At 48.6% G+C, this 27256-nt stretch overlaps 1 protein-coding gene across 1 annotated transcript; it reads right to left on the bottom strand.

Annotated features, from left to right (window-relative positions):
* Positions 1-717: 717 nt before the first annotated feature.
* Positions 718-27109, bottom strand: LOC139587057 (retinoic acid receptor RXR-alpha-B-like). Its single transcript, XM_071420893.1, is given in 12 exon segments — positions 718-959; positions 2409-2514; positions 3860-3911; positions 3914-3953; positions 6431-6531; positions 6533-6564; positions 10146-10275; positions 15044-15198; positions 16267-16446; positions 20688-20835; positions 22064-22260; positions 26944-27109. Coding segments are annotated over 12 exon segments (1308 nt in total). The 5' UTR covers positions 26963-27109; the 3' UTR covers positions 718-811.
* Positions 27110-27256: the final 147 nt, after the last annotated feature.

The following is a 27256-nucleotide window of genomic DNA, read 5'->3' as shown; positions in this document are numbered from 1 at the left end:
AAGAAAAAGGCAAAAATTGGGATTTTTGAGTGGGGATTTTGGGGATTTTTGGGGGATTTTTGAGGGATTTTTGGGTGGATTTTTTTGGGATTTTTGGGGTTATTTTGGGGATTTTTGGGGTTCAGGAGAGCTGGTGGGGGCCTCGAGCATCTCCATGAGGAAGGGGGCGATGGGGGTGAACCCGATGAGTTTGGGGCAAAATGGGAGGAAAATTTGGGAAAATTTTGGAAAAATATGAAAAAAATGGGAAAACATGGGAAAATGGGAGGAAAATTTTGGGGAAAAAGTGGGAAATAAGGGGGGAAAATTTGGGAGTTTTTGGAGGAGGGTTCCCTAAATTTTTCCCCCTCCTTGAGCACCCATGGGGAGCAACGAGGGGAGGGAAAATGGGGGAAAATGGGAAAAAATCGGAAAAATTGGAGGAAAAATTGGGAAAAATTTGGGAAAAATTGGGGAAATTTGGGGTCTTTTGGGGGGGGATCTCCCAAAATTTCCCCCTCCTTGAGCACCCATAGGGAGCAACGAGGGGAGGGAAAATGGGGGAAAAATGGGGAAAAAAGGAGGAAAAATTGGGAAATTTTGGGGAAATTTTGGGAGAAATGGGGGGAAATTTTGGGGAGTTTTTGGAGGAGGGGTCCCCAAATTTTTCCCCTCTGTGAGCACCCATAGGGAGCAACGAGGGGGGTGAAAAATGGGCCAAAAAATTCCAAAAAAAAAGGGCAAAAATTGGGATTTTTTGGGGGATTTTTTTAGGGATTTTTTGTGGGATTTTTGTGGGATTTTGGGGGATATTTTGGGATATTTTTGGGGTTCAGGAGAGCTGGTGGGGGGCCTCGAGCATCTCCATGAGGAAGGTGTCGATGGGGGTGTCCCCGATGAGTTTGAAGAAGAACAGATGCTCCAGGCACTTGAGGCCGATGGAGCGCAGCGCCGGCAGCCGCAGCAGCAGCTTCGCAAACCTGCGCCAAAATTCCCCTTTTTTAGGCAATTCCACCTTTTCCCAGCCTTTTCCATCTTTTCCAGCACTTTCCCCTTTTTTTGGCTTTTTTCCCCCTTTTTTCCTGATTTTCCCCTCTTTTTATTCCCTTTTTTCCCCGATTTTTCCCTCTTTTCCCCCCATTTTTTTCTGATTTTTCCCTTTTTATTCCCTTTTCCCATTTTTTTGTATTTTTCGTCCTTTTCCACATTTTCCCCTATTTTCCCCCATTTTTCTCCCATTTTTCCCCATTTCCCCCATTATTTCCGCCATTTTCCCCCATTTTTGCCAATTTTCCCCATTTTTCCCCATTATTTCCCCATTATTTTCCCCATCATTCCCCCATCATTCCCCATTATTCCCCCACTTTCCCCCCATTATTTCCCCCATTATTCCCCCATTTTTTCCCATTTTTCCCCATTTTCCCCATTATTCCCCCATTTTTTCCCCCATCATTCCCCCATTTTTCCCCATTTTCCCCCATTATTTCCCCATTATTTCCCCCATTTTCCCCTCATTATTCCCCATTATTCCCCCATTTTTCCCCATTATTTTCCCCCCATTATTCCCCCATCATTCCCATTATTCCCCCATTATTTCCCCCATTATTTTTCCCCCATTTCCCCCCTCATTTCCCCCATCATTCCCCATTATTCCCCCATTTCCCCCCCCATCATTCCCCCATTATTTCCCGCATTATTCCCCATTTTCCCCCCCATTTTTTCCCATTATTCCCCCATTATTTCTCCCATTATTATTCCCCCATTATTCCCCCACATTCCCCCCATTATTCCCCCCATTTTCCCCCCATTATTTTCCCATTTTTCCCCCATTTTCCCCCCATTATTTCCCCATTTTTTCCCCATCATTTCCTCCATTTTTTCCCATAATTCCCCCATCATTCCCCCATTATTTCCCCATTATTCCCCCATTATTTTTCCCCAATTTTTCCCCCATTATTCCCCCATTTCCCCCCCCATTATTCCCCCATCATTCCCCATTTTTCCCCCATTTTTCCCCATTATTCCCCCATTATTTCTCCCATTATTATTCCCCCATTTTTCCCCATCATTCCCCCCCATTATTCCCCCATTATTCCCCCACTTTTCCCCCATTATTCCCCCACATTTCCCCCATTTTTCCCCCATTATTTTCCCATTTTTCCCCATTATTTTTCCCCCATCATTCCCCCATTATTCCCCCCATTTTTTCCCATTTTCCCCCATTTTTCCCCCATTATTTTCCCCATTATTCCCCCATTATTTTTCCCCCATTTTGCCCCCATTATTTCCCATTTTTCCCCCATTATTTCCCCCATTTTTTCCCCCATTTTTTCCCAATTTTTCCCCATTATTTCCCCCATTATTCCCCATTATTCCCCCCATTATTCCCCATTTTCCCCCATTTTTTCCCCATTATTTTTCCCCCGTACCTGCCCTGCTGCTCTGGGTATTTCTGTTTGCAATACGACTCCAGGGATGCGTAAACCTTCTCCCGCAGCAGCTCCACCTCCGAGGGGTTCGAGAGCCCCTTGGCGTCTGAAAAACCCCAAAAACCCCAAAATTCACCCCAAAAATCCAACAGGAGATTCCAGAATTATCCTGGATACAAAAAAACCCCAAAAAATTCCTCCCAAAAATGCCCAAATTTCCCCCAAAATCCCCATGAAATTGAATTTTTGAAGGTTTTGAGAGACCCTCGGTGTCTGAAAAACCCCAAAAACCCCAAAATCCACCCCAAAAATGATCCCAGAGATCCCAAAAATATTAAAAACAACCCAGAAAAATCCCCAAAATGCCCAAACTTCCCCCAAATTTCCCATGGAATTGAATTTTTGAAGGGTTTTGGAGCCCCTTGGTCGCTGAAAAACCTCAAAAACCCCAAAATTCACCCAAAAAAAACCTCCTATTTTTTCCCCCAAATCCTCCCCAAAATCCCCATTTTTATCCCCAAAATTCCCATTCCCCCCAAGCCCCTCCCAAAATTCCAAAAAAATCCAATTTTTTCCCCAAAAATTCCAAAAAAATTCCTTTTTTTTTTCTCCAAATCCCCATCTTTCCTTCCCAAACCCCTGGAATTCCCACTTTTCCCCAAATTCCCGCTTTTCCCCCAAAATTCCTCCTTTTCTGACAAAAATCCCCATTTCCCCCAAAAAAATCTCAAATTTCACCCCAAAATCTCCATTAGATCCCCTAAATCTCCATTTTTTGCCCCCAAATTCCATTTTCCTCCAAAATCTCCATTATTTCCCCCAAAATTTCCATTTTTCCTCCCCAAACCCTCCCAAAATTACAAAAAATCAATTTTTCCCAAAAAATTCCCATTTTTTTCCTGCAAATCCTCCCAAAATCCCCATTTCCCCCCCCAAAAAATCTCCATTTTCACCCCAAAATCTGCATTTTTTTGCCCCCAAAATTCCCATTTTTACCCCAAAATTTCCATTTTCCCCCCCCAAACCCTCCCAAAATTACAAAAAAAATCCAATTTTTTCCCCAAAAATTTCCATTTTTTCCCCAAATCCTCCCCAAAATCCCCATTTCCCCCCCAAAAAAATCTCAATTTTCACCTGAAAATCCCCAATTTTCCCTCAAAAAAAATCTCAATTTTCATCCCAAAATCTGCATTTTTTTGCCCCCAAAATTCCCATTTTTACCCCAAAATTTCCATTTTTCCCCCCCAAACCCTCCCAAAATTACAAAAAAATTCCAATTTTTTTCCCCAAAAAACTCCCATTTTTCTCCCAAATCCTCCCCAAAATCCCCATTTTTCTCCCCAAAATCCCCATTTTTCCTCCCCCAGGCCCCAGAATTTCCATTTTTTTCCCATTTTTTCCCATTTTTTCCCATTTTTTCCCATTTTTCCCCGTTTTTCCCCCAAAGGCACCGGGGTTGAAGAGGATGATGGCCCTGAGGCAGCCGAGCTCCGTCTTGTCCATCCCTCAATGTCCCTCATCTTGGACACCAGCTCCGTCAGAACCCTGGAAAATCCCAAAATTGCCCAAATTCCCCACATCTGAGACCAAAATCCCAACAAATTCAGGAAAATTGACAAAAAAACCCCAAAAAATGGAGAAAATCCCACCCCCCAAAACGGCACCAAAAATTCCCCAAAGAACCCACGGGAAATGGGCCCAAAAAATTCCCACCCAAAATCCTGAAATTCCCACCCAAAATTCCACCCAAAATCCACCCAAAATTCCAAAAAAATCCCCAAAATTGCCAATAAAAATTCCCAAAGAATCCCAACAGAAATTCCCCAAAATTCCTAAAAAATCCCACCCAAATTCCCAAAAATCCTTCAAAATCCCACCCAAAATTCCCCAAAATCCCAACAAAAAGTTCCCAAAATTCCCACCCAAAATTCCCCAAATCTGAGACAAAAATCCCAAAATTTCAATGGAAATTCTGCAAAAAATTGAAAAAAAATCCCAAAAATGGAGAAAATCCCACCCAAAACGGCACCAAAAGCAGCAAAATGGCACCGGGCCCTAAAAATCCCACCCCAAAATTCCCACAAAATCTCAACAAAAAATCCCCAAAATCCCCCAAAAATCCCACCCCAAATTCCTGAAATTCCCACCCAAAATTCCTTAAATTCCTACCCAAAAAATCCCAACAAAAACTCGCAAAAAATTTCTAAAAATCCCAACCAAAATTCACAAAATTCCTTAAAAATGCCACCCAAAATTCCCACCCAAAATTCCCAAAATCTGAACAAAAAATTCCCACCAAAAATTCCTAAAAAATCCCAACAAAAATTCCCAAAGAATCCCAACAGAAATTCCCAAAAATTCCTAAAAAATCCCACCCCAAATTCCACCCAAAATTTCCAAAAATCTCAAGAAAAAGTTCCCAAAGTTCCTCAACATTCCCCAAAATCCCACCAAAATTCCCAAAAATCCCACCTGAAATTCCCACAAATTCCACCCAAAATTCCCAAAAAAGCCCAACAAGCCCCTGGAAGGTTCTGGAAGGTTCCGGGAAGGTCCCAGAAGGCCCCGGAAGTTCCTGGAAGGCCCTGGATGGTTCCAGCAGCCCCTGGAAGGCCCAGGAAGGTTCTGGAAAGTCCTGGAAGGCCCCGGAAGGTTCCGGAAGGCCCAGAAAGGTCCCAGAAGCCTTGGAAGGTTCCTGAAGGCCCCGGAAGGCCCTGGAATGTTCCAGGAAGGCCCTGGAAGGCCCTGAAAGGTTCCAGAAGGCCCTGGAAGGTTCTGGAAGGTCCCAGAAGCCCCTGAAAGGTTCCAGAAGATTCTGGAAGCCCCTGGAAGGTTCCGGGAAGCCCCTGAAGGTTCCAGGAAGGTCCCAGAATCCCCCTGGAAGTTCCCAGAAGGTTCAGGAAGGTTCTGTAAGGTCCCAGAAGCCCCTGGAAGTCCCTGAAAGTGTTCCAGAAGCTCTTGGAAGGCCCTGGAAGGTCCGGAAGAGCCCTGGAAGGTTTCAGAAGGCCCAGAAAGGTCCCAGAGCCCCTGGAAGGTTCCAGAAGGTTCTGGAAGGTCCTGGAAGTTCCCAGAAGGCCCTGGAAGGTTCAGGAAGGCCCTGGAAAGTTCCAGAAGGTTCCAGAAGCCCCTGGAAGGCCCTGGAAGGTCCCGGAAGGCCCTGGAAGGTTCTGGAAGGCCCTGGAAGGTCCCAGAACCCCTGAAAGGTTCCAGAAGGTTCCAGAAAGCCTGCAAGGTCCTGGAAGGCCCAGAAAGGTCCCGGAAGCCCCTGGAAGTTTCCGGAAAGCCCTTGAAGGTTCCAGAAGCCCCTGGAAGGCCCAGGAAAGTCCCAGAAGGCCTGGAAGGTTCCTGAAGGCCCTGGAAGGCCCCGGAAGGGCCCCAGAAGCTCCAGGAAGGTTCCAGGAAGGCCCTGGAAGGTTCCAGAAGCGCCTGGAAGGTCCTGGAAGGTTCCAGGAAGTTTCCAGAATCCCCTGGAAGTTCCCAGAAGGTTCAGGAAGGTTCTGTAAGGTCCCAGAAGCCCCTGGAAGTCCCTGAAAGGTTCCAGAAGGCTCCAGAAGCTCTTGGAAGGGCCCTGGAAGGTTCCAGCAGCCCCTGGAAGGCCCAGGAAGGGTCCCGGAAGAGCCCTGGAAGGTTCCGGAAGGCCCAGAAAGGTCCCAGAAGCCCCTGGAAGGTTCCAGAAGGTTCTGGAAGGTCCTGGAAGGTTCAGGAAGGCCCTGGAAAAGTTCCAGAAGCCCCTGGAAGGCCCAGAAAGGTCCCGGAAGGCCTGGAAGGTTCTGGAAGGTCCCAGAAGCCCCTGAAAGGTCCAGAAGATTCTGGAAGCCCCTGGAAGGTCCCAGAATCCCCTGGAAGTTCCCAGAAGGCCCCAGCAGGCCCCAGAAGGTTCTGGAAGGTCCCAGAAGCCCCTGGAAGGCCCAGAAAGGTTCTAGAAGCTCCTGGAAGCCCCAGGAAGGTTCCAGAAGGCCCTGGAAAGTTCTGGAAGGTCCCGGAAGCCCCCGGAAGGTCCGGAAGGTTCCGGAATCCCAGACCTGTCGAAGATGGCGCCGACGCCGGCGCTGTGGGCGCTGTTCCTGTGCACGTGCAGCCCCGTGGCCAGGAGGATCCCGTCCTTGACCGCGATGGAGCGGTGGGGAAAACGACGCGATCAGCAGCTCGTTCCAGCCTGGAACGGGGCAAAATCCACAGAAATTGGGAAATTTGGGGAAAAAAAATGAAAATTCGGGGGAGAAATCCCCAAAATCCTGCAAAAAACCCCGCGAAAATCAGACAAAAAAACACCCAAATGAGAGGGAAAATGTGAATTTTTTGGGGTGGGAGAGAGAGGATCAGCAGCTCCTTCCAGCCTGGAATGGGGCAAAATCCGGGGATTTTGGGGAAGAAAAAATCAAAATTCTGGGAGAAATCCCCAAAATCCTGCAAAAAACCTGCGAAAATCGGACGAAAACCACCCAAATTTGAGCGAAAAATCTGAATTTTTGGGGTGGGAGAAGGACGCGATCAGCAGCTCCTTCCAGCCTGGAATGGGGCAAAATCCGGGGATTTTGGGAAAAAATGAAAATTCTGAGAGAAATCCCCAAAATCCTGCAAAAAACCCCGCGAAAATTGGACAAAAAAACACCCAAATGAGAGGGAAAATCTGAATTTTTGGGGATTTTGGGGAAAGATCAGCAGCTCCTTCCAGGCTGCAGGGACACAAATTTGGGGGTTTTTGGGGTTTGGGGGAAAAAAAAATCAAAATTCTGGGAGAAATCCCCAAAATCCTGCAAAAAAACCTGCGAAAATCGGACGAAAACCACCCAAATATTGAGCGAAAAAGTCTGAATTTTTGGGGTGGGAGAAGACGCGATCAGCAGCTCCTTCCAGCCTGGAATGGGGCAAAATTCCGGGGATTTTGGGGAAAAAATGAAAATTCTGAGAGAAATCCCCAAAATCCTGCAAAAAACCCCGCGAAAATTGGACAAAAAACACCCAAATGAGAGAGGAAAATGTGAATTTTTGGGGATTTTGGGGAAAGATCAGCAGCTCCTTCCAGGCTGGAATTTTCCAGGAATTTTTGGGAATCCCTTCCAAACCCTCCAAGCCCCCCAAAAACCCCCAAATTTCCCATTAGAACCCCTCAAAACCACCCCAAACTTGCCCCAAAGCCTCCAAATTCTTCCCAAAATTCCCCCAAAATTCCCAAATCCACCCAAATCCCCTCCCAAACCCCCAAAATTCCCATTCCAACCCCCTCAAACCACCCAAAACCCCCTCGAATCCACCCCGAAAATCCTGTAATTTTGGCCCAAAATCCCCCAAATTTTGCCCAAAATCCCCCAATTTTTGCCCAAAATTCCCAAATCCATCCCCAAATCCCCTCCAAACCCCCCTAAATCCCCATTATACCACCCCAAAACTGCCCCAAACCCCCTCAAATCCACCCCGAAAATTCCCAAATTTTGGCCGAAAATCCCCCAAATTTTGCCCCAATCCCCCAAATTTTTCCCCCAAAATTCCCAAATCCCCTCCAAAAGACCCAAAATCCCCATTGCAACCCCTTCAAAGCACCCAAAACTGCCCCAAAACTGCCCCCAAACCCCCTCAAATCCACCCTGAAAATCCCCAAATTTTGGCCAAAAATCCCCCCGATTTTGCCAAAAAATCCCCCAAATTTTGCCCAAAATCTCCCAAATTTTTCCCAAAATTCCCAAATCCACCCCCAAATCCCCTCTAAAACCCCTCATTCCAACCCCTTCAAACCACCCAAAAATTGCCCCAATCACCCCCGAAAATCCCCAAATTTTGGCCGAAAATCCCCAAATTTTCGCCCAAAATCGCCCAAATTTCACCCAAAATCCCCCAAATTTTGCCCAAAATCCCCCAAATTTCGCCCAAAATCCCCCAAATTTTTTCCCAAAAATTCCCAAAACCACCCCAAAATTCCCAAATACATCCTCCCAACCCCCCAAAATCCCCATTAAATCCTCCCTAAAGCTCCCCAAAACTGCCCCAAACCTCCTCGAATCCAGCCCGAAAATTCCCAATTTTGGCCCAAAATCCCCCAAATTTCGCCCAAAATCCCCCAAATTTTGCCCAAAATCTCCCAAATTTTTCCCAAAAATTCCCAAAACCACCCCCAAAATTCCCAAATCCACCCCAAATCCCCTCCAAACCTCGCAAAATCCCCATTCCAACCCCCTCAAACCACCCAAAACTGCCCTAAACCCCCTCAAATCCACCCCAAAATCCCCCAAATTTTGGCCACAGATCCCCCAAATTTTGCCCAAAATTCCAAAATCCACCCCAAATCCCCTCCAAAAAGACCCAAAATCCCCATTCCAACCCCCTCAAACCCCCCAAAACTGCCCCAAACTTGCCCCAAAACCCCTCAAATCCACCCCAAAATCCCCCAAATTTTGCCCAAAATCCCCCAAATTTTGCCCAAAATTCCCAAATGCACCCCCAAAATTCCCAAATCCATTCCCAACCTCCCAAAATCCCCATTCCAACCCCCTCAAACCACATCGAATCCAACCCGAAAATCCCCCCAAATTTTGCCCCAAAATCCCCCCAAATTTCGCCCAAAATCCCCCAATTTTTTCCCAAAAATTCCCAAAACCACCCCAAAATTCCCAAATACATCCTCCCAACCCCCCAAAATCCCCATTAAATCCTCCCTAAAGCTCCCCAAAACTGCCCCAAACCTCCTCGAATCCAGCCCGAAAATTCCCAAATTTTGGCCCAAAATCCCCCAAATTTCGCCCAAAATCCCCCAAATTTTGCCCAAAATCTCCCAAATTTTTCCCAAAAATTCCCAAAACCACCCCAAAATTCCCAAATCCATCCCCAAATCCCCTCCAAACCTCGCAAAATCCCCATTCCAACCCCCTCAAACCACCCAAAACTGCCCTAAACCCCCTCAAATCCACCCCAAAATCCCCCAAATTTTGGCCCCAGATCCCCCAAATTTTGCCCAAAATCCCCCAAATTTTGCCTCAAATCCCTGAAATTTTTCCCAAAATTCCCAAATCCACCCCCAAATCCCCTCCAAAGCCCCCACTCCAACCCCCTCAAACCACCCAAAACTTGCTCCAAACTCCCTCAAATCCACCTCAAAAATCCCCCAAATTTTGCTCAAAATCCCCCAAATTTTGCCCAAATCCCCCAAATTTTCCCCAAATCCCCTCCAAAACCCCCATTCCAACCCCTTCAAACCACCCAAAAATTGCCCCAAACCCCCTCAAATCCACCCCGAAAATCCCCAAATTTTGGCCCAAAATCGCCGAAATTTGGCCCAAAATCGCCCAAATTTCGCCCAAAATCCCCCAAATTTTTCCCAAAATCCCCCAAAAGTGCCCCATTCCCGGCTGACCTGCCCTGAGCAGGAGGCCCTGGGTGTCCAAGGGGAGCCCCGAGCTCTGGGGGACCCTCTTGGCCCCACCCCAAACCCCCCAAATTCCCTTAGAACCCCTCAAAACCCCCCCAAACTGGCCCAAAATCCCCCAAATCTTTCCCCCAAAATTCCCAAATCCACCCCAAAACTCCCAAATCCATTCCCAAATCCCCTCCAAAACCCCCATTCCAACCCCTTCAAACCACCCAAAAATTGCCCCAAACCCCCTCAAATCCACCCCGAAAATCCCCAAATTTTGGCCCAAAATCCCCCAATTTTGGCCGAAAATCCCCCAAATTTCGCCCAAAATCCCCCAATTTTTTCCCAAAATCCCCCAAATTCCCCCAAAATCGCCCCAAATCCCAGCTGACCTGCCCTGAGCAGGATGACCTGGTCGTCCAAGGGGAGCCCCGAGAAGTGGGGGACCCTCTTGGCCCACTCCACCAGGGTGAAGAGCTGCTTGTCGGCCGCCTGGCAGATGTTGGTCACCGGGTCATTGGGCTGAATTTGGGGCGATTTCGGGGCAAATTGAGACCCCCCCCGACACTCCCACCGTCCCAAACCCAGCCCACAGTTCCGAAAGGGGAAAATTCCCGAAAAAACCCAGCGGGAATCAGCCCAAAAATGGGGAAAAACGGCCCAAAAATAGGGAAAAACGGCCCAAAAATGGGGAAAATCTGCCCCAAAATCGGCCTGAAAATGGGGAAAAAACAGCCTGAAAATCGGCTCAGAAATAGGGAAAATTGGGGGGAAATCCCAAATTTTGGGGTAAATTGAGACACCCCCCCCCCCCCCCCCCCCCCCGACACTCCCACCATCCCAAATCCAGCCCACAACTCCTACAGGGGAAAATTCTGGAAAAACCTGGAGGGAATCGGCCCAAAAATGAGGAGAAACGGCCCAAAAATGGGGGAAAATGGCCAAAAATTGGCCCAGAAATGGGGAAAACTGGGGGGAAACCCCAAATTTTGGGGTAAATTAAGACCCCCCCCCGACATTCCCAGAATTCCAAACCCAGCCCAGAATTCCTAAAGGGGAAAATTCTGGAAAAAAACCCGGCGGGAATCGGCCCAAAAATGGGGAAAAACGGCCCCAAAATGGGGAAAATACGCCCAAAAATCAACCTGAAAATTGGCCCAGAAATGGGGAAAATTGGGGGAAAAATCCCAAATGTTGGGGTAAATTGAGACCCCCCCCTGACATTCCCACCAGCCCAAACCCATCCCAGAATTCCTAAAGGGGAAAATTCCAGAAAAAACCCGGTGGGAATCGGCCCAAAAATGGGGAAAATCTGCCCCGAAAATCGGCCCAAAAATGGGGAAAATTGGGGAAAAATCTTGGATTTTTGGGGTTAATTGAGACCCCCCCAGACACTCCCACCATCCCAAATCCAGCCCACAACTCCTAAGGGGGAAAATTCCGGAAAAAACCCGGCGGGAATCGGAGGAAAAATGGGGAGAAACGGCCCAAAAATGGGGAAAATCTGCCCCGAAATCGGCCCGAAAATCGGCTCAGAATTGGGGAAAATTGGGGGGAAATCCCAAATTTTGGGGTAAATTGAGACCCCACCCAACACTCCCACAATTCCAAACCCATTCCAGAATTCCTAAGGGGAAAATTCTGGAAAAAACCCAGCAGGAATTGGCCCAAAAATGGGGAAAAACGGCCAAATATCAGCCCAGAAATGGGGAAAAAAACGGCCTGAAAATCGGCCAAGAAATGGGGAAAATTGGGGGAAAATCCCAAATGTTGGGGCAAATTGAGACCCCCCGCTGACATTCCCACTATCCCAAACCCAGCCCAGAATTCCTAAGGGAAAAATTCTGGAAAAAACCCGGCGGGAATCGGCCCAAAAATGGGGAAAAACGGCCCAAAATTGGCCAAGAAATGGGGAAAAAACAGCCTGAAAATCGGCTCAGAAATAGGGAAAATTGGGGGGAAATCCCAAATTTTGGGGTAAATTGAGACCCCCGCCGACACTCCCACCATCCCAAATCCAGCCCACAACTCCTACAGGGGAAAATTCTGGAAAAACCTGGAGGGAATCGGCCCAAAAATGGGGAAAAACGGCCCAAAAATGGGGATAAACAGCCAAAAATTGGCCAAGAAATGGGGAAAAAACAGCCCGAAAATCAGCCCAGAATGGGGAAAATTGGGGGGAAATCCCAAATTTTGGGGTAAATTGAGACCCCCCCCACACTCCCACAATTCCAAACTCATCCCACAATTCCTAAAGGGGAAAATTCTGGAAAAAGCCTGGCGAGAATGGGAGGAAAAATGGGGAAAAACGGCCCAAAATTGGCCAAGAAATGGGGAAAAAACAGCCCGAAAATCGGCCCAGAAATGGGGAAAAAACAGCCCGAAAATCGGCCCAGAAATGGGGAAAATTGGGGGAAAATCCCAAATTTTGGGGTAAATTGAGGCCCCCCCCCCGACATTCCCAGAATTCCAAACCCAGCCCAGAGTTCCTAAGGGAAAAATTCTGGAAAAAAACCAGCAGGAATTGGCCCAAAAATGGGGAAAAACGGCCCAAAATTGGCCAAGAAATGGGGAAAAAACAGCCTGAAAATCGGCCAAGAAATGGGGAAAATTGGGGGGAAATCCCAAATGTTGGGGTAAATTGAGACCCCCCCCGACATTCCCAGAATTCCAAACCCAGCCTAAAATTCCTAAGAGGAAAATTCCAGAAAAAACCCGTCGGGAATCAGCCCAAAAATGGGGAAAATTCCAGAAAAAATGGGGATAATTGACCCCAAATGGATGAAAATTGGGGGAAAATCTCAGATTTTTGGGTAAATTGAGACCCCTCCCCAACATTCCCACCAAAATCCCCAAAATGCCCCAAAATTCCCAATTTTGCACTCCCGGAGGCTCCCCCGGGGCCGGCGCCGTCGTCGCTCTTGGAGAATTTTGGGGGAATTTTTGAGGATTTTTGCCAGAACTTTGAAGGATTTTGGGGCAATTTTCAAGGATTTTGTGCCAGAATTTTTGAGGATTTTAAGGGAATTTTTGAGGGATTTTTAGGAAAATTTTCAAGGATTTTTGCCACAACTTTTGAAATATTTTGGGGGAATTTCCAAGGATTTTTGCCCAAAGTTTTGAGAATTTTGGAGGAAATTGTTGAGCATTTTTGCCAGAATTTTGAAGGGATTTGGGGGGAATTTTCAAGGATTTTTTTGCCAGGATTTTAAGGGAATTTTTGAGGGATTTTTGGGGAAATTTTCAAGGATTTTTGCCCAAATTTTTGAGGATTTGGGGGATTTTTGGAGGAAATTTTGGAGGATTTTTTCTGGAATTTTGAAGTATTTTTGGGAAAAATTTCCTGGATTTTTGCTGGAATTTTTCAAGGATTTTTGTCAGAATTTTGAAAAATTTTGGAGGAAATTTTTGAGGATTTTTACCGGAATTTTGGAGGAAATTTTCGAGGATTTTTTTGCCAGAATTTTCAAGGATTTTTGGGGACTTTTGGAGGAATTTTTTGAGGATTTTTGCTGGAATTTTGGAGGAAATTTTGGAGGAAATTTTTGAGGATTTTTGCTGAAATTTTGAAGGATTTTTGGGGAAAATTTTCGAGAATATTTGCTGGAATTCTTGAGGATTTTTGAAAAATTTTGGAGGAAAATTTCGAGGATTTTTGGGGAATTTTGGACGAAATTATCGAGGATTTTTGGGGAATTTTGGAGGAAATTTTCGAGGATTTTTTGCCAGAATTTTGAAGGATTTTTGGGAACAATTTTGTTGATTCTAATGGGAATTTTGGCTGATTTTACTGGGAATTTTCCCCACTTTTGGTGGAATTTTCCCCAATTTCTCTGGGGATTCCCAAGCCCTCCTTTCACCCTGGGCTTCCTCCCCTCTCCCAAATCCCCAAAATCCCCAAAATTGCCCAAAATTGCCCCAATTTTGCACTCCCGGAGGCTCCCCCGGGGCCGGTGCTGTCATTGCTCTTGGAGGATTTTAAGGGAATTTTTGAGGGGTTTTGGGAAAATTTTCAAGCATTTTTGCCCAAATTTCTGAGGATCTTTGTCAGAATTTTGAAAAATTTTAGAGGAAATTTTCGAGGATTTTTGGCAGAATTTTGAAAGATTTTTGGGACAATTTTGCTGATTCTAAGGGGAATTTTGGCTGATTTTACTGGGAATTTTCCCCACTTTTGGTGGAATTTTCCCCGATTTCTCCAGGAATTCCTGGGGATTTTGGGATTCCCAAGCCCTCCTTTCACCCTGGCCTTCCTCCCCTCTCCCAAACCCCCAAAATCCCCAAAATTCCCCAAATTTTGCACTCCCGGAGGCTCCCCCGGGGCCGGCGCTGTCGTCGCTCTTGGAGGATTTTGGGGGAATTTTTGAGGGATTTTTGGGAAAATTTTCAAGGATTTGGGGGGATTTTTGGAGGAAATTTTTGAGGTGTTTTGGTGGAATTTTTGAGGGATTTTTGCCCAAATTTTTGAGGATTTTTGCCCAAATTTTTGAGGATTTGGGAGGATTTCTAGAGGGAATTTTTGCCCGAATTTTGAAAGACTTTGGGGAAAATTTTGAAGGATTTTTGCCGGAATTTTTAGGGAATTTTTGAGGATTTTTGCCAGAATTTTGGAGGAAATTTTTGAGGATTTTTGCCAGGATTTTGAAGGATTTTTGAGGAATTTTTGAGAGATTTTGGGGAAAATTTTGCTGATTCTAATGGGAATTTTCCCCACTTTTGGTGGAATTTTCCCCAATTTCTCTGGGAATTCCTGGGGATTTTGGGATTCCCAAGCCCTCCTTTCACCCTGGCCTTCCTCCCCTCTCCCAAATCCCCCAAAATCCCCAAAATCGCCCAAAATTGCCCCAATTTTGCACTCACGGAGGCTCCCCCGGGGCCGGCGCCGTCGTCGCTCTTGGAGGATTTTGGGGGAATTTTTGAGGATTTTTGGTGGAATTTTTGAGGGATTTTTGGGAAAATTTTCAAGGAATTTTGCCCAAATTTTTGAGAATTTGGGGGGATTTTCAGAGGAAATTTTCGAGGATTTTTGCCAGAATTTTTAGGGAATTTTTGAGGATTTTTGCCGGAATTTTGAGAGATTTTGGGGAAATCTTTGCTTATGCCAATAGCAATTTTGGCTGATTTTTACTGGGAATTTTCCCCACTTTTGGTGGAATTTTCCCCAATTTCTGTGGGAATTCCTGGGGATTTTGGGATTCCCAAGCCCTCCTTTCACCCTGGCCTTCCTCCCCTCTCCCAAATCCCCCAAATTCCCCAAAATCGCCCAAAATCCCCCAAATTTTGCACTCACGGAGGCTCCCCCGGGGCCGGCGCCGTCGTCGCTCTTGGGCTCCACGGCGAGCTCGGCTTCCAGAAGTTTCTCCACCGGCATCTCCTCATTGGGGGCCAGCCCGAAATCGGCATCGCCCTCCTTGTCCTTGCCCCGCTGGCGCTCCTCCTGCACCGCTGGGGAGGGGGAAAATAATGGGGGAATAATGGGGGAGAAATGGGGAATAAATGGGGGAAATAATGGGGAATAATGGGGGAATAATGGGGGAATAATGGGGAATAATGGGATATGATGGGGGAATAATGGGGGAATAATAGGGAATAAATGGGGGAATAATGGGGGAATGATGGGGGAATAATGGGGAATAATGGGGGAGAAATGGGGGAAATGATGGGGGAATGATGGGGGAATAATGGGGGGATGATGGGGGAAAAATGGGGGGATAATGGGGAATAATGGGGGAAATAATGGGGGAAAAATGGGGGAAATAATGGGGGAATGATGGGGGAATGATGGGGGGAAATGGGGAAATCATGGGGGGATAATGGGGAATAATGGGGGAAATAATGGGGAATAATGGGGGAAATAATGGGGAATAATGGGGGAAATAATGGGGGGGAAATGGGGGAATGATGGGGAAAATAATGGGGGAATAATGGGGGAATGATGGGGAAAAACAGGGGGGAAATGGGGAAAATAATGGGGGAATAAATGGGGGAATAAATGGGGGAATAATGGGGGAACGATGGGAAATAATGGGGGAAATTTCACCCCCAAAACCCCCATTTTTTGGCCGATTTTTTCCCCGTTTTTTGCCGTTTCCTCCCCGTTTTTTCGCCCAGACCCCTCTCCCAGTTCATCCCAGCCCCTCCCAGTTTATCCCAGTCCATCCCAGTCCCTCCCAGTCTCCCCAAATCCCCATTTCCCACCCATTTCACCCCCAAATCCCCCAATTTTTGGCCGATTTTTTCCCCGTTGTTTGCCCTTTTCTCCCCGTTTTTTCGCCCAGACCCCTCTCCCAGTCCCTCCCAGTTTATCCCAGTCCCTCCCAGTCTCTCCCAGTCCATCCCAGTCCCTCCCAGTATCCCCAATCCCCATTTCCTCGCTATTTTGGCTCTCAAAATCCCAATTTTTGGCGGATTTTTTCCCCGTTTTTTGCCCTTTTCCCCCCGTTTTTTCGCCCAGACCCCTCTCCCAGTCCCTCCCAGTCCCTCCCAGTTTATCCCAGTCCGTCCCAGTCTCACCCTCGCGCTTCATGCCCGTGGCCAGGCACTTCTGGTAGCGGCAGTACTGGCAGCGGTTGCGCTGCCGTTTGTCCACCACGCACTCGCGGTTGTCGCGGCAGGTGTAGGTCAGGTCCTTGCGGATCGTGCGCTTGAAGAAGCCCTTGCAGCCCTCGCAGCTCGACACGCCGTAGTGCTTGCCTGGAATCCAGAGATTTTTAGGGAATTTGGGGTGAAATCCAAAAAAAAACGGGGTCAAAATCGGCCCAGAAATGGTGAAAAACGGCCCAGAAACGGAGAAAATCGGCCCAGAAGTGGCGAAAATCGGCTCAGAATTGAAAGAAATCAACCCAAAACTGACCCAGAATTGACCCAAAATGCAGCTGCAGCTCAAAATCCCTGGAATGGTTTCCTGCAATTGGGGATTTTAGGGAATTTGGGGTGAAATCAAAAAAAATCGGGGTCAAAATCGGCCCAGAAACGGCGAAAATCGACCCCGAAATGGTGAAAATCGGCTCAAAATGGAGCAAAATCCACCCAAGATTGACCCAGAATGGCCCCAAGTGCCCTTGAAGAGCCCTTGCAGCCCTCACAGCTTGACAGCCCAAAGTGCTGGCCTGGAATTGGGGATTTGGGGGAATTTGGGGTGAAATCCAAAAAAAACGGGGTCAAAATCGGCCCAAAAATGGTGAAAAACGGCCCCAAAATGGCGAAAATCGGCCCAGAATCGACAGAAATCGGCCCAAAACCCACCCAGAATTGACCCAAAATGCAGCTGCAGCTCGAAATCCCTGGAATGGTTTCCTGGAATTGGGAATTTTGATGGGATTTGTGGGAAATCAAAAAAATCAGAACAAAAATGGGAGAAATTGGCCAAAAATCGGCCAAGAATCAACAAAAATTGACCCCAAATGGACCCAGAATGGCCCAAAGTGCCCTTGAAGAGCCCTTGCAGCCCTCACAGCTCGACAGCCCAAAGTGCTGGCCTGGAATCCAGAGATTTTTGGGGAATTTGGGATGAAATCCAAAAAAATCAGGGTCAAAATCGGCCCAAAAATGGTGAAAATCGGCCCAGAAACGGCGAAAATTGGCTCAAAATGGAGCAAAATCCACCCAAGATTGACCCAGAATTGACCCAAAATCCACCTGGCCGAGCCCTCAGAGCCAAAACCCTGGAATGGTTTCCTGGAATTGGGGATTTTAGGGAATTTGGGATGAAATCCAAAAAAATCTGCACCAAAATCGACCCAAAAACGGCGAAAATCGGCTCAAAATGGAGCAAAACCCACCCAAGATTGACCCAGAATCCACCTGACAAAGCCCTCACAGCCAAATCCCTGGAATGGTTTCCTGGAATTGGGAATTTTCATGGAATTTGTGGAAAATCCAAAAAAATCAGAACAAAAATGGGAAAAATTGGCCAAAAATCGGCCAAGAATGGAACAAAATCCACCCAAGATTGACCCAGAATGGCCCCAAAGTGCCCTTGAAGAGCCCTTGCAGCCCTCACAGCTCCACAGCCCAAAGGGCTGGCCTGGAATCCAGAGATTTTTAGGGAATTTGGGATGAAATCCAAAAAAATCTGCACCAAAATCGACCCAAAAACGGCGAAAATCAGCTCAAAATGGAGCAAAACCCACCCAAGATTGACCCAGAATCCACCTGACAAAGCCCTCACAGCCAAATCCCTGGAATGGTTTCCTGGAATTGGGAATTTTCATGGAATTTGTGGAAAATCCAAAAAAATCAGAACAAAAATGGGAAAAATTGGCCAAAAATCAGCCAAGAATGGAACAAAATCCACCCAAGATTGACCCAGAATGGCCCAAAGTGCCCTTGAAGAGCCCTTGCAGCCCTCACAGCTCCACAGCCCAAAGGGCTGGCCTGGAATCCAGAGATTTTTAGGGAATTTGGGATGAAATCCAAAAAAAACGGGGTCAAAATCGGCCAAAAAATGGTGGAAAATGGCCCAGAAATGGTGAAAATCGGCCCAGAAATGGCGAAAATCGGCCCAAAACCAACCCAGAATTGACCCAAAATGCAGCTGTAGCTCGAAATCCCTGGAATGGTTTCCTGGAATTGGGAATTCTCATGGAATTTGTGGGATATCCCAAAAAATTGGGGTGAAAATGGGAAAAATTGGCCAAAAGTCGGCCAAGAATGGACAAAAATCGGCCAAGAATGGAACAAAATCCACCCAAAATGGACCCAAAATCCACCTGGCCGAGCCCTCTGAGCTGGAAACCCTGGAATTGGGAATTCCAATGGGATTTGGGTGAAATCCCAAAAAATTGGGGTGAAAATGGCAAAAATTGGGGTGAAAATGGCAAAAATCGGCGCAGAATCGACAGAAATCGGCCCAAAATCCACCCAGAATTGACCCAAAATCCACCTGCAGCTCAAAATCCTGGAATGTTTTCCTGGAATTGGGAATTTTGATGGAATTTGTGGGAAATCCCAAAAAATTGGGACAAAAATGAGCAAAATCAGTGCAAAAATAAAAAAATGGCTGCAAAAATGGGCCCAAAATGGAGCAAAATCCACCCAAAAATGGGCCCAGAACTGACTCCAAACCCACCTGGCCGAGCCCTCACAGCCAAAAGCCCAAAATGTTTCCCTGGAATTTGGAATTCCCACAGGATTTGGGACAAAATCCCCAAAATTCGGCAGAAAAATCAAAAAATCGGCACAAAAATGGGCCCAGGATGGAGCAAAATGCACCCAAAATTCCCCAAATTGACCCAAAATCCCCCAGGGAAATCCCAGCTCCTCTCCCCAGCTCCCATGGTTGGCCCAAATTCTCTTTTTTTTCCTCAAATTCCCATTTTTCCACAAAAATTCCCAATTTATTCCCCATTTTTTCCCCAAAAATTCCCATTTTTTCACCCAAATTCCCAATTTATTCCCATTTTTCCCCATTTTTGCCCAAAATCCCGGTTTTTCTCCCCAAACCTGAGCTCCTGTCCCCACAGATGTTACCCAGTCGCTCCCTTTGTCCCCAAATTCCCATTTTTACCCCCAAATTCTCTTTTTTTTGCCCCAAACTCCAATTTTTTCACAAAAAATGTCCAATTTTGCTCATTTTTCCCCCGTTTTTGCCCAAAATCTCCATTTTTTTCCCCAAACCTGAGCTCCTGTCCCCGCAGATGTTGCACAGGCATTTCCTTTGCCCCAAATCCCCATTTTCCCCCCATTTTTTCCCCATTTTTCCCCATTTTTTCCCCGAAATTCACAATTTTTCCCCTGTTTTTGCCCAAAATCCGGGTTTTTCAGCCCAAACCTGAGCTCCTGTCCCCGCAGATGGTGCACAGGCGTTTCCTTTACCCCAAATCCCCAATTTTTGCCCATTTTTCCCCATTTTTTCCCCAATATCCCCATTTCTTTGCTGTAATTCCCATTTTTTCCCGGTTTTTGCCCAAAATCCGGGTTTTTCTCCCCAAACCTGAGCTCCTGTCCCCGCAGATGGCGCACAGGCGTTTCCTTTACCCCAAATCCCCAATTTTTCCCCGTTTTTCCCCATTTTTTCCCCATTTTTCCCCATTTTTTCGCCGTAATCCCCATTTTTTCCCGGTTTTTGCCCAAAATCTCCATTTTTCTCCCCAAACCTGAGCTCCTGTCCCCGCAGATGTTGCACAGGCGTTTCCATTACCCCAAATCCCCAATTTTTGCCCAATAAATCCCGTTTTTTCCCCATTTTTTCCCCATTTCTTTGCAGTAATTCCCATTTTTTCCCGGTTTTTGCCCAAAATCCCATGTTTTCTCCCCAAACCTGAGCTCCTGTCCCCGCAGATGTTGCACAGGCGTTTCCTTTGCCCCAAATCCCCATTTTTTCCCCATTTTTTCCCCATTTTTTCCCCAATATCCCCATTTCTTTGCTGTAATTCCCATTTTTTCCCGGTTTTTGCCCAAAATCCGGGTTTTTCTCCCCAAACCTGAGCTCCTGTCCCCGCAGATGGCGCACAGGCCTTTCCTTTACCCCAAATCCCCAATTTTTCCCCGTTTTTCCCCATTTTTTCCCCATTTTTCCCCATTTTTTCGCTGTAATTCCCATTTTTTCCCGGTTTTTGCCCAAAATCCGGGTTTTTCTCCCCAAACCTGAGCTCCTGTCCCTGCAGATGTTGCACAGGTGTTTCCTTTGCCCCAAATCCCCAATTTTGGCCCAATAAATCCCATTTTTTCCCCCTTTTTTCCCCAATATTCCCGTTTTTTCCCCGAAATTCCCATTTTTTCCCGGTTTTTGCCCAAAATCCCGTGTTTTCTCCCCAAACCTGAGCTCCTGTCCCCGCAGATGTTGCACAGGCGTTTCCTTTGCCCCAAATCCCCAATTTTGGCCCAATAAATCCCATTTTTTCCCCGTTTTTTCCCCAATATTCCCATTTTTTCCCCATTTTTTCCCATTTTTTCCCGGTTTTTGCCCAAAATCTCCATTTTTCCCCCCAAACCTGAGCTCCTGTCCCCGCAGATGGCGCACAGCCGTTTCCCAGCCCCGTGGGCGTTGCAGTTTTGGCCTCCCCGGATGCCCAGCGGGGGCTTCACGTCCTCGGGGCCGCCCCCGGGGGGCAGCGCCAGCCCCACCGGCCCCGGGGGCAGCTGGGGGGAAAAAACCAAAATTTAGGGCAAAAAACACCAAGTTTGGGCAAAACCGACAAACAGAACTTTATCCCCAAAGCCCCAGGGGTTTTCCCCCTGAAATCCCCAATTTTCACCCCAAAAATCCGGTTTTTGCACCCCAAAAAATCTTATTTTTCTCCCCCCCAAAAAATCCCATTTCCACCCAAAATCCCCAGCATTTCCACCAAAATTCCCATTTTTCACCCAAAACCCCATTTTTCCATACAAATCCCATTATTTTCCCCCCAAATCCTCCCGTTTTTCCCTCCCCAAATTCCCATTTCCCCCCCATCATTCCCCCATCATTCCTCCATTATTTCCCCCCATTATTCCCCCATTTTCCCCCCATTTCCCTCCATTTTCCCCATTATTCCCCCATCATTCCCCATTATTCCCCCATTTTCCCGCCATTATTTCCCCATTATTCCCCATTATTTCCCCATCATTCCCCCATTATTTCCCCCATTATTTCCCCCATCATTCCCCCATTAATCCCCATTATTTCCCCCATTATTTTCCCCATCATTCCCCCATTATTTCCCCATTATTCCCCCATTATTTTCCCCCATTAATCCCCCATTATTCCCCATTATTTTCCCCATTATTTCCCCATTATTCCCCCATCATTCCCCAATTATTTCCCCCCATTAATCCCCATTATTTCCCCCATCATTCCCCATCATTCCCCATCATTCCCCATTATTCCCCCATTAACCCCCCATTAATCCCCATCATTCCCCCATTAATCCCCATTATTTTCCCCCATTAATCCCCATTATTTCCCCATCATTTCCCCCATTAATCCCCATTATTCCCCCATTATTTCCCCATTATTTCCCCCATCATTTCCCCCATTAATCCCCCATCATTCCCCCATTAATCCCCATTATTTCCCCATTATTCCCCATTATTCCCCCATCATTCCCCATTATTTCCCCATTATTTCCCCCATTATTCCCCATCATTCCCCCATCATTTCCCCCATATTTCCCCCATTATTCCCCATTAATCCCCATTATTTTTCCCCATTATTTTTCCCCATTATTTTTCCCCATTAATCCCCATTATTCCCCCATTAATCCCCATTATTTCCCCCATCATTCCCCCATATTTCCCCCATCATTTCCCCCATTATTTCCCCACCATTCCCCCATCATTTCCCCCATTATCCCCCATCATTCCCCATTATTCTCCCCCCCATGCTCACCTGTGCTGCGCTGCCGCTGCCGCTGCCGTAGCCGAGGCTCTGGGGGGAGCCCATGGAGGAGCCGATCACGGGGAACGGGGACCCCAAGCCCAACCCCCCCCCCAGGGCGGGGGCGGGGCCCAGGGGCGGGGACCCCATGGGGGGAGGGGCGGGCGGGGGAGGGGAGGCGGCGCTGGAGCTGTCGGGGCTGCGGCAGTCTGGAACGAGAGGGGGAGGGGAGGGACCCCAAAATGTGAGGGGGGACCCCGGGACTGGGACAGGGCTGCAGCAAAATGGCCCAAATTGTGTCAAAACAACCCCAAAATGTGAGGGGGGACCCCGGGAGTGGGACAGGGCTGCAGCAAAGGGACCCAAATTGTGTCAAAACAACCCCAAAATGTGAGGGGGGACCCCGGGAGCGGGACAGGGCTGCAGCAAAGGGACCTAAATTGTGTCACATCAACCCCAAAACTGCAGCAAAGGGACCCAAATTGTGTCAAAACAACCCCAAAGTTACAGCAAAATGGCCCAAATTGTGTCAAAACAGCCCCAAAATGTGAGAGGGACCCCGGGAGTGGGACAGGGCTGCAGCAAAATGGCCCAAATTGTGTCAAAACAACCCCAAAATTGCAGCAAAGTGACCCAAATTGTGTCAAAACAACCCAAAGTTACAGCAAAATACCCCAAAATTGCACCAAAATAGCCCCAAACTGCATGGAAATAGCCCAAAACTGCAGTAAAATGGCCCAAATTGTGTCAAAACAACCCCAAGGGACAGCAAAATGGCCCAAATTGTGTCAAAACAACCCCAAAGGTGAGGGGGGACGCCGGGACTGGGACAGGGCTGCAGCAAAATGGCCCAAATTGTGTCAAAACAGCCCCAAAATTGCAGTAAAATGGCCCAAATTGTGTCAAAACAACCCCAAAATTGCAGTAAAATGGCCCAAATTGTGTCAAAACAACCCCAAAATTGCAGCAAAATGGCCCAAATTGTGTCAAAACAACCCAAAGTTACAGCAAAATGCCCCAAAATTGCACCAAAATAGCCCCAAACTGCATGGAAATAGCCCAAAACTGCAGCAAAATGGCCCAAATTGTGTCAAAACAACCCCAAAATTGCAGCAAAATGACCCAAATTCCATCAAAACAACCCAAAGGGACAGCAAAATACCCCAAAACCGCATTAAAATAGCCCAAAACTGTGACAGAGCTGCAGCAAAATGGCCCAAATTGTGTCACATCAACCCCAAAATTGCAGCAAAATGGCCCAAATTGTGTCAAAACAGCCCCAAAATTGCAGCAAAATGGCCCAAATTGTGTCAAAACAGCCCCAAAATTGCAGCAAAATGGCCCAAATTCCATCAAAACAACCCCAAGGGACAGTGAAACAGCCAAAATTGCATGGAAATAGCCCAAAACTGCGTGAAAATAGCCCAAAACTGCAGCAAAATGGCCCAAATTGTGTCAAAATAACCCCAAGGGACAGCAAAATAGCCCAAAACCGCATGGAAATAGCCCAAAACTGTGACAGAGCTGCAGCAAAATGGCCCAAATTGTGTCAAAACAACCCCAAAATTGCAGCAAAATAGCCCAAAATTACAGCAAAATAGCCCAAAATTGCAGGAAAATAGCCCAAAATCCCATCAGGGACCCCCAAATTACAACAAAGTGCAGCAAAATTGCATCAAAATACCCCAAAATAGCCCAAAGCACCCCCATATAACGTCAAGGTCCCCAAAATTACCCCAAATCAGCCCAAAATTGCAGCAAATCCCATCAGGGACCCCCAAAATCCTGTCAGGGACCCTGAAATTGCACTAAAATACCCCCAAATTGCACCAAAATACCCCAAAAATCTCATCAGGAACCCCAAAATTGCACCAAAATACCCCAAAATCTGCTCAGGGACCCCCAAAATCCCATCTGAGACCCTCAAATTACCCCAAAATCCCATCAGGAATCCTCAAAATCAGGGCAGGGACCCCAAAATTTCCCAAAATCTCCAAAATCTCCAGTCAGGGACCCCAACATTATCCCAAAATTCCCAAAAAACCCAAACTCCAGTCAGGGACCCTGAAATGACCTGAAAATACCCCAAAAATACCCAATAATCCCCCAAAATCAGGGCAGGGACCCCAAAATCAGGACAGGGACCCCAAAATCACCCCAAAATCCCATCAGGGACCCCAAAATTACCCCAAATGCCCCCTGAATCCAGTCGGGGACCCCAAAATGATCCCAAATCCCCCCAAAACCACCTCAAATCCACTCAGGATGCACCAGAATCCCCCAAAAATCAGCCCAGAGCCCCCAAAATTCAGTAACGAACCCACAAATGCAGCCAAGGGTCCCCCAAAATCCCATCAGGAACCCCCAGTTCTCCCTCAGGGTTCCCCAAATCCCCTCAGGACCCTCCCAAATACGCTCAGGATCCCCCAAATCACCTCAGGATTCCCCAAATCTTTTCAGGATTCCCCAAATCCCCTCAGGATTCCCCAAAATCCCTTCAGGATTCCCCAAATCACCTCAGGATTCCCCAAATCCCCTCAGGACCTCCCCTAAATCCCCTCAGGATCCCCCAAATCCCATCAGGACCCCAGAAATCCCCTCAGGGTTCCCCAAATTCCCTCAGGATTCCTCAAATCCCCTCAGGAACCCCCAAATTCCCTCAGGATTCCCCAAATCCCTTCAGGATCCCCCAATCCCGCTCAGAATTCCCCAAATCCCCCTCAGGATTCCCCCAAATCCCCTCAGGATTCCCTAAATCCCCTCAGGATCTCCCCAAATCCTCTAAGGACCCCAAAAACCCCCTCAGGACCTCCCCTAAATCCCCTCTGGATCCCCAAATCCCATCAGGACCCCAGAAATTCCCTCAGGGTTCCCCAAATCCCCTCAGGACCCCCAAAATCCCCTCAGGATTCCCCAAATCCCTTCTGGACCCCCCAAAATCCCCTCAGGATTCCTCAAATCCCCTCAGGACCCCCAAAATCCCCTCAGGATTCCCCAAATCCCCTCAGGACCCCTCAAATCCCTTCAGGATTCCCCAAATCCCCCTCAGGACCCCTCACATCCCCTCAGGACCCCCCCAAATACCCTCAGGATTCCCTAAATCCCCTCAGGACCCCCAAAATCCCCTCAGGATTCCCCAAATCCCTTCTGGACCCCCCAAAATCCCCTCAGGATTCCCTAAATCCCCTCAGGACCCCCCAAATCCCCTCAGGACTCCCCAAATCCCCTTCAGGATTCCCCAAATCCCCTCAGGATCCCCCAAATCCCCTCAGGATTCCCTAAATCCCCTCAGGACCCCCCAAATCCCCTCAGGACCCCCAAAATCCCCTCAGTACTCCCCAAATCCCCCTCAGAATTCCTCAAATCCCCCTCAGGATTCCCTAAATCCCCTCAGGACCCCCTAAATCCCCTCAGGACCTCCCCTAAATCCCCTCAGGACCCCCGAAATCCCCTCAGGACCTCCCCTAAACCCACTCAGGACACCCCAGTCCCCCTCAGGAACCCCCCAGATCCACTCAGGACCCCCCAAACCTCCTCAAGACTTCCAGTTCTCCCTCACGACCCCCCCAAACCCCCTCAGGACCCTCAGTTCTCCCTCAGGGCCCTCAGTTCCCCCTCAGGAACCCCCAAAACCCCTCAGGATCCCCCACATCTCCTCATGACCCCTCACACCCCCTCAGATCCCCACAAACCCCCTCAGATCCCCCCAGATCCCCTCAGGACCCCCAATTCTCCGTCAGGACCCCCAGTTCTCCCTCACACCCGCCTGAACTCCCTCACGATCCCCCCAAACCACCTCAGGAGCCTCCACATCCCCTCATGACCCCCAAACACCCTCAGGAGCCTCAGTTCCCCCTCAGGAACCCCCAAAACCCCTCAGAATTCCCCCAGTCCCCTCATGACCCCTCACACCCACTCAGGATCCCCCCAAACCCCCTCAGGACCCCCAGTTCCCCCTCAGGAACGCCCGATACCCCTCATGACCCCTCACATCCTCTCAGGACCCCCAGTTCTCTCTCACAACACCCCCAAACCCCTTCAGGACCTTCCGCATCCCCTCAGAGCCCCCAAACCCCCTCAGGACCGCCAATTCTCCCTCACACCCCCCAAACCCCCTCACGATCTCCCCAAACCACCTCAGGACCCCCAGTTCTCCCTCACAACACCCCCAAACCCCTTCAGGACCTTCCGCATCCCCTCAGAGCCCCCAAACCCCCTCAGGACCACCAATTCTCCCTCACACCCCCCAAACCCCCTCACGATCTCCCCAAACCACCTCAGGACCCCCAGTTCTCCCTCACAACACCCCCAAACCCCTTCAGGACCTTCCGCATCCCCTCAGAGCCCCCAAACCCCCTCAGGACCACCAATTCTCCCTCACACCCCCCCCAAACCACCTCACGATCTCCCCAAACCACCTCAGGACCCCCAGTTCTCCCTCACAACATCCCCAAACCCCTTCAGGACCTTCCGCATCCCCTCAGAGCCCCCAAACCCCCTCAGGACCGCCAATTCTCCCTCACACCCCCCCAAACCACCTCAGGACCCTCAGTTCTCCCTCAGGAACCCCCCACACCGCCTCAGGACCCTCCACATCCCCTCACGACCCCCAGACATCCTCAGGACCTTCAATTCTCCCTCACGACCACCCCAAATCCCCTCAGGACCCCCAGTTCCCCCTCAGGACGCTCAGTTCTCCTTTAGGACCCTCAGTTGCCCCTCAGGAACCCCCAAAACCCCTCATGACCCCTCACATCCCCTCATGACCCCTCACACCCATTCAAGACCCCCCAAACCTCCTCAGAACCCTCCAAAACCTCCCAAATCCTCTCAGGAGCCTCCCCAACCCCCTCCGCACCGCCCTCCCGCCCCTCCCCGCTCCCGGTGCTGACCGCGGTCGCTGTCGCCCATCCCGCGCTGCCGGGGGGGGGTCCCGGGGCTCCCTCGGCGCCCCCAAATTCCCGCCCCGCCCCCCCCCGGGGCCGCGCCCCCCCCCCGCGGCCTCGGCCCCGCTCCGCCGCCGCTGGGCCCCACCGGGACCACAATGCACAGCGTTTCCTCCGGAAGCGGCCGCCGACGCCGCCGTGAGGGGAACTTCCGCCAGTACTTCTGCCAGGCGCGGCTTCTGATTGGTCCGCGCTGCAGGACGGGGCAGCTGTGCCGCCATCTTTGTTGAGGGCAAATCTGTGGGCTTCTCAAAGAGCT

The sequence above is a fragment of the Agelaius tricolor genome, unplaced genomic scaffold, assembly GCF_023055355.1.
Source record: "Agelaius tricolor isolate 1412-34295 unplaced genomic scaffold, bAgeTri1.0.p SCAF_171, whole genome shotgun sequence".
Taxonomy (NCBI): Eukaryota; Metazoa; Chordata; class Aves; order Passeriformes; family Icteridae; genus Agelaius; species Agelaius tricolor.
Note: the sequence above shows the minus strand (reverse complement) of the source record. Positions and strands in the feature narration are given on the sequence as shown.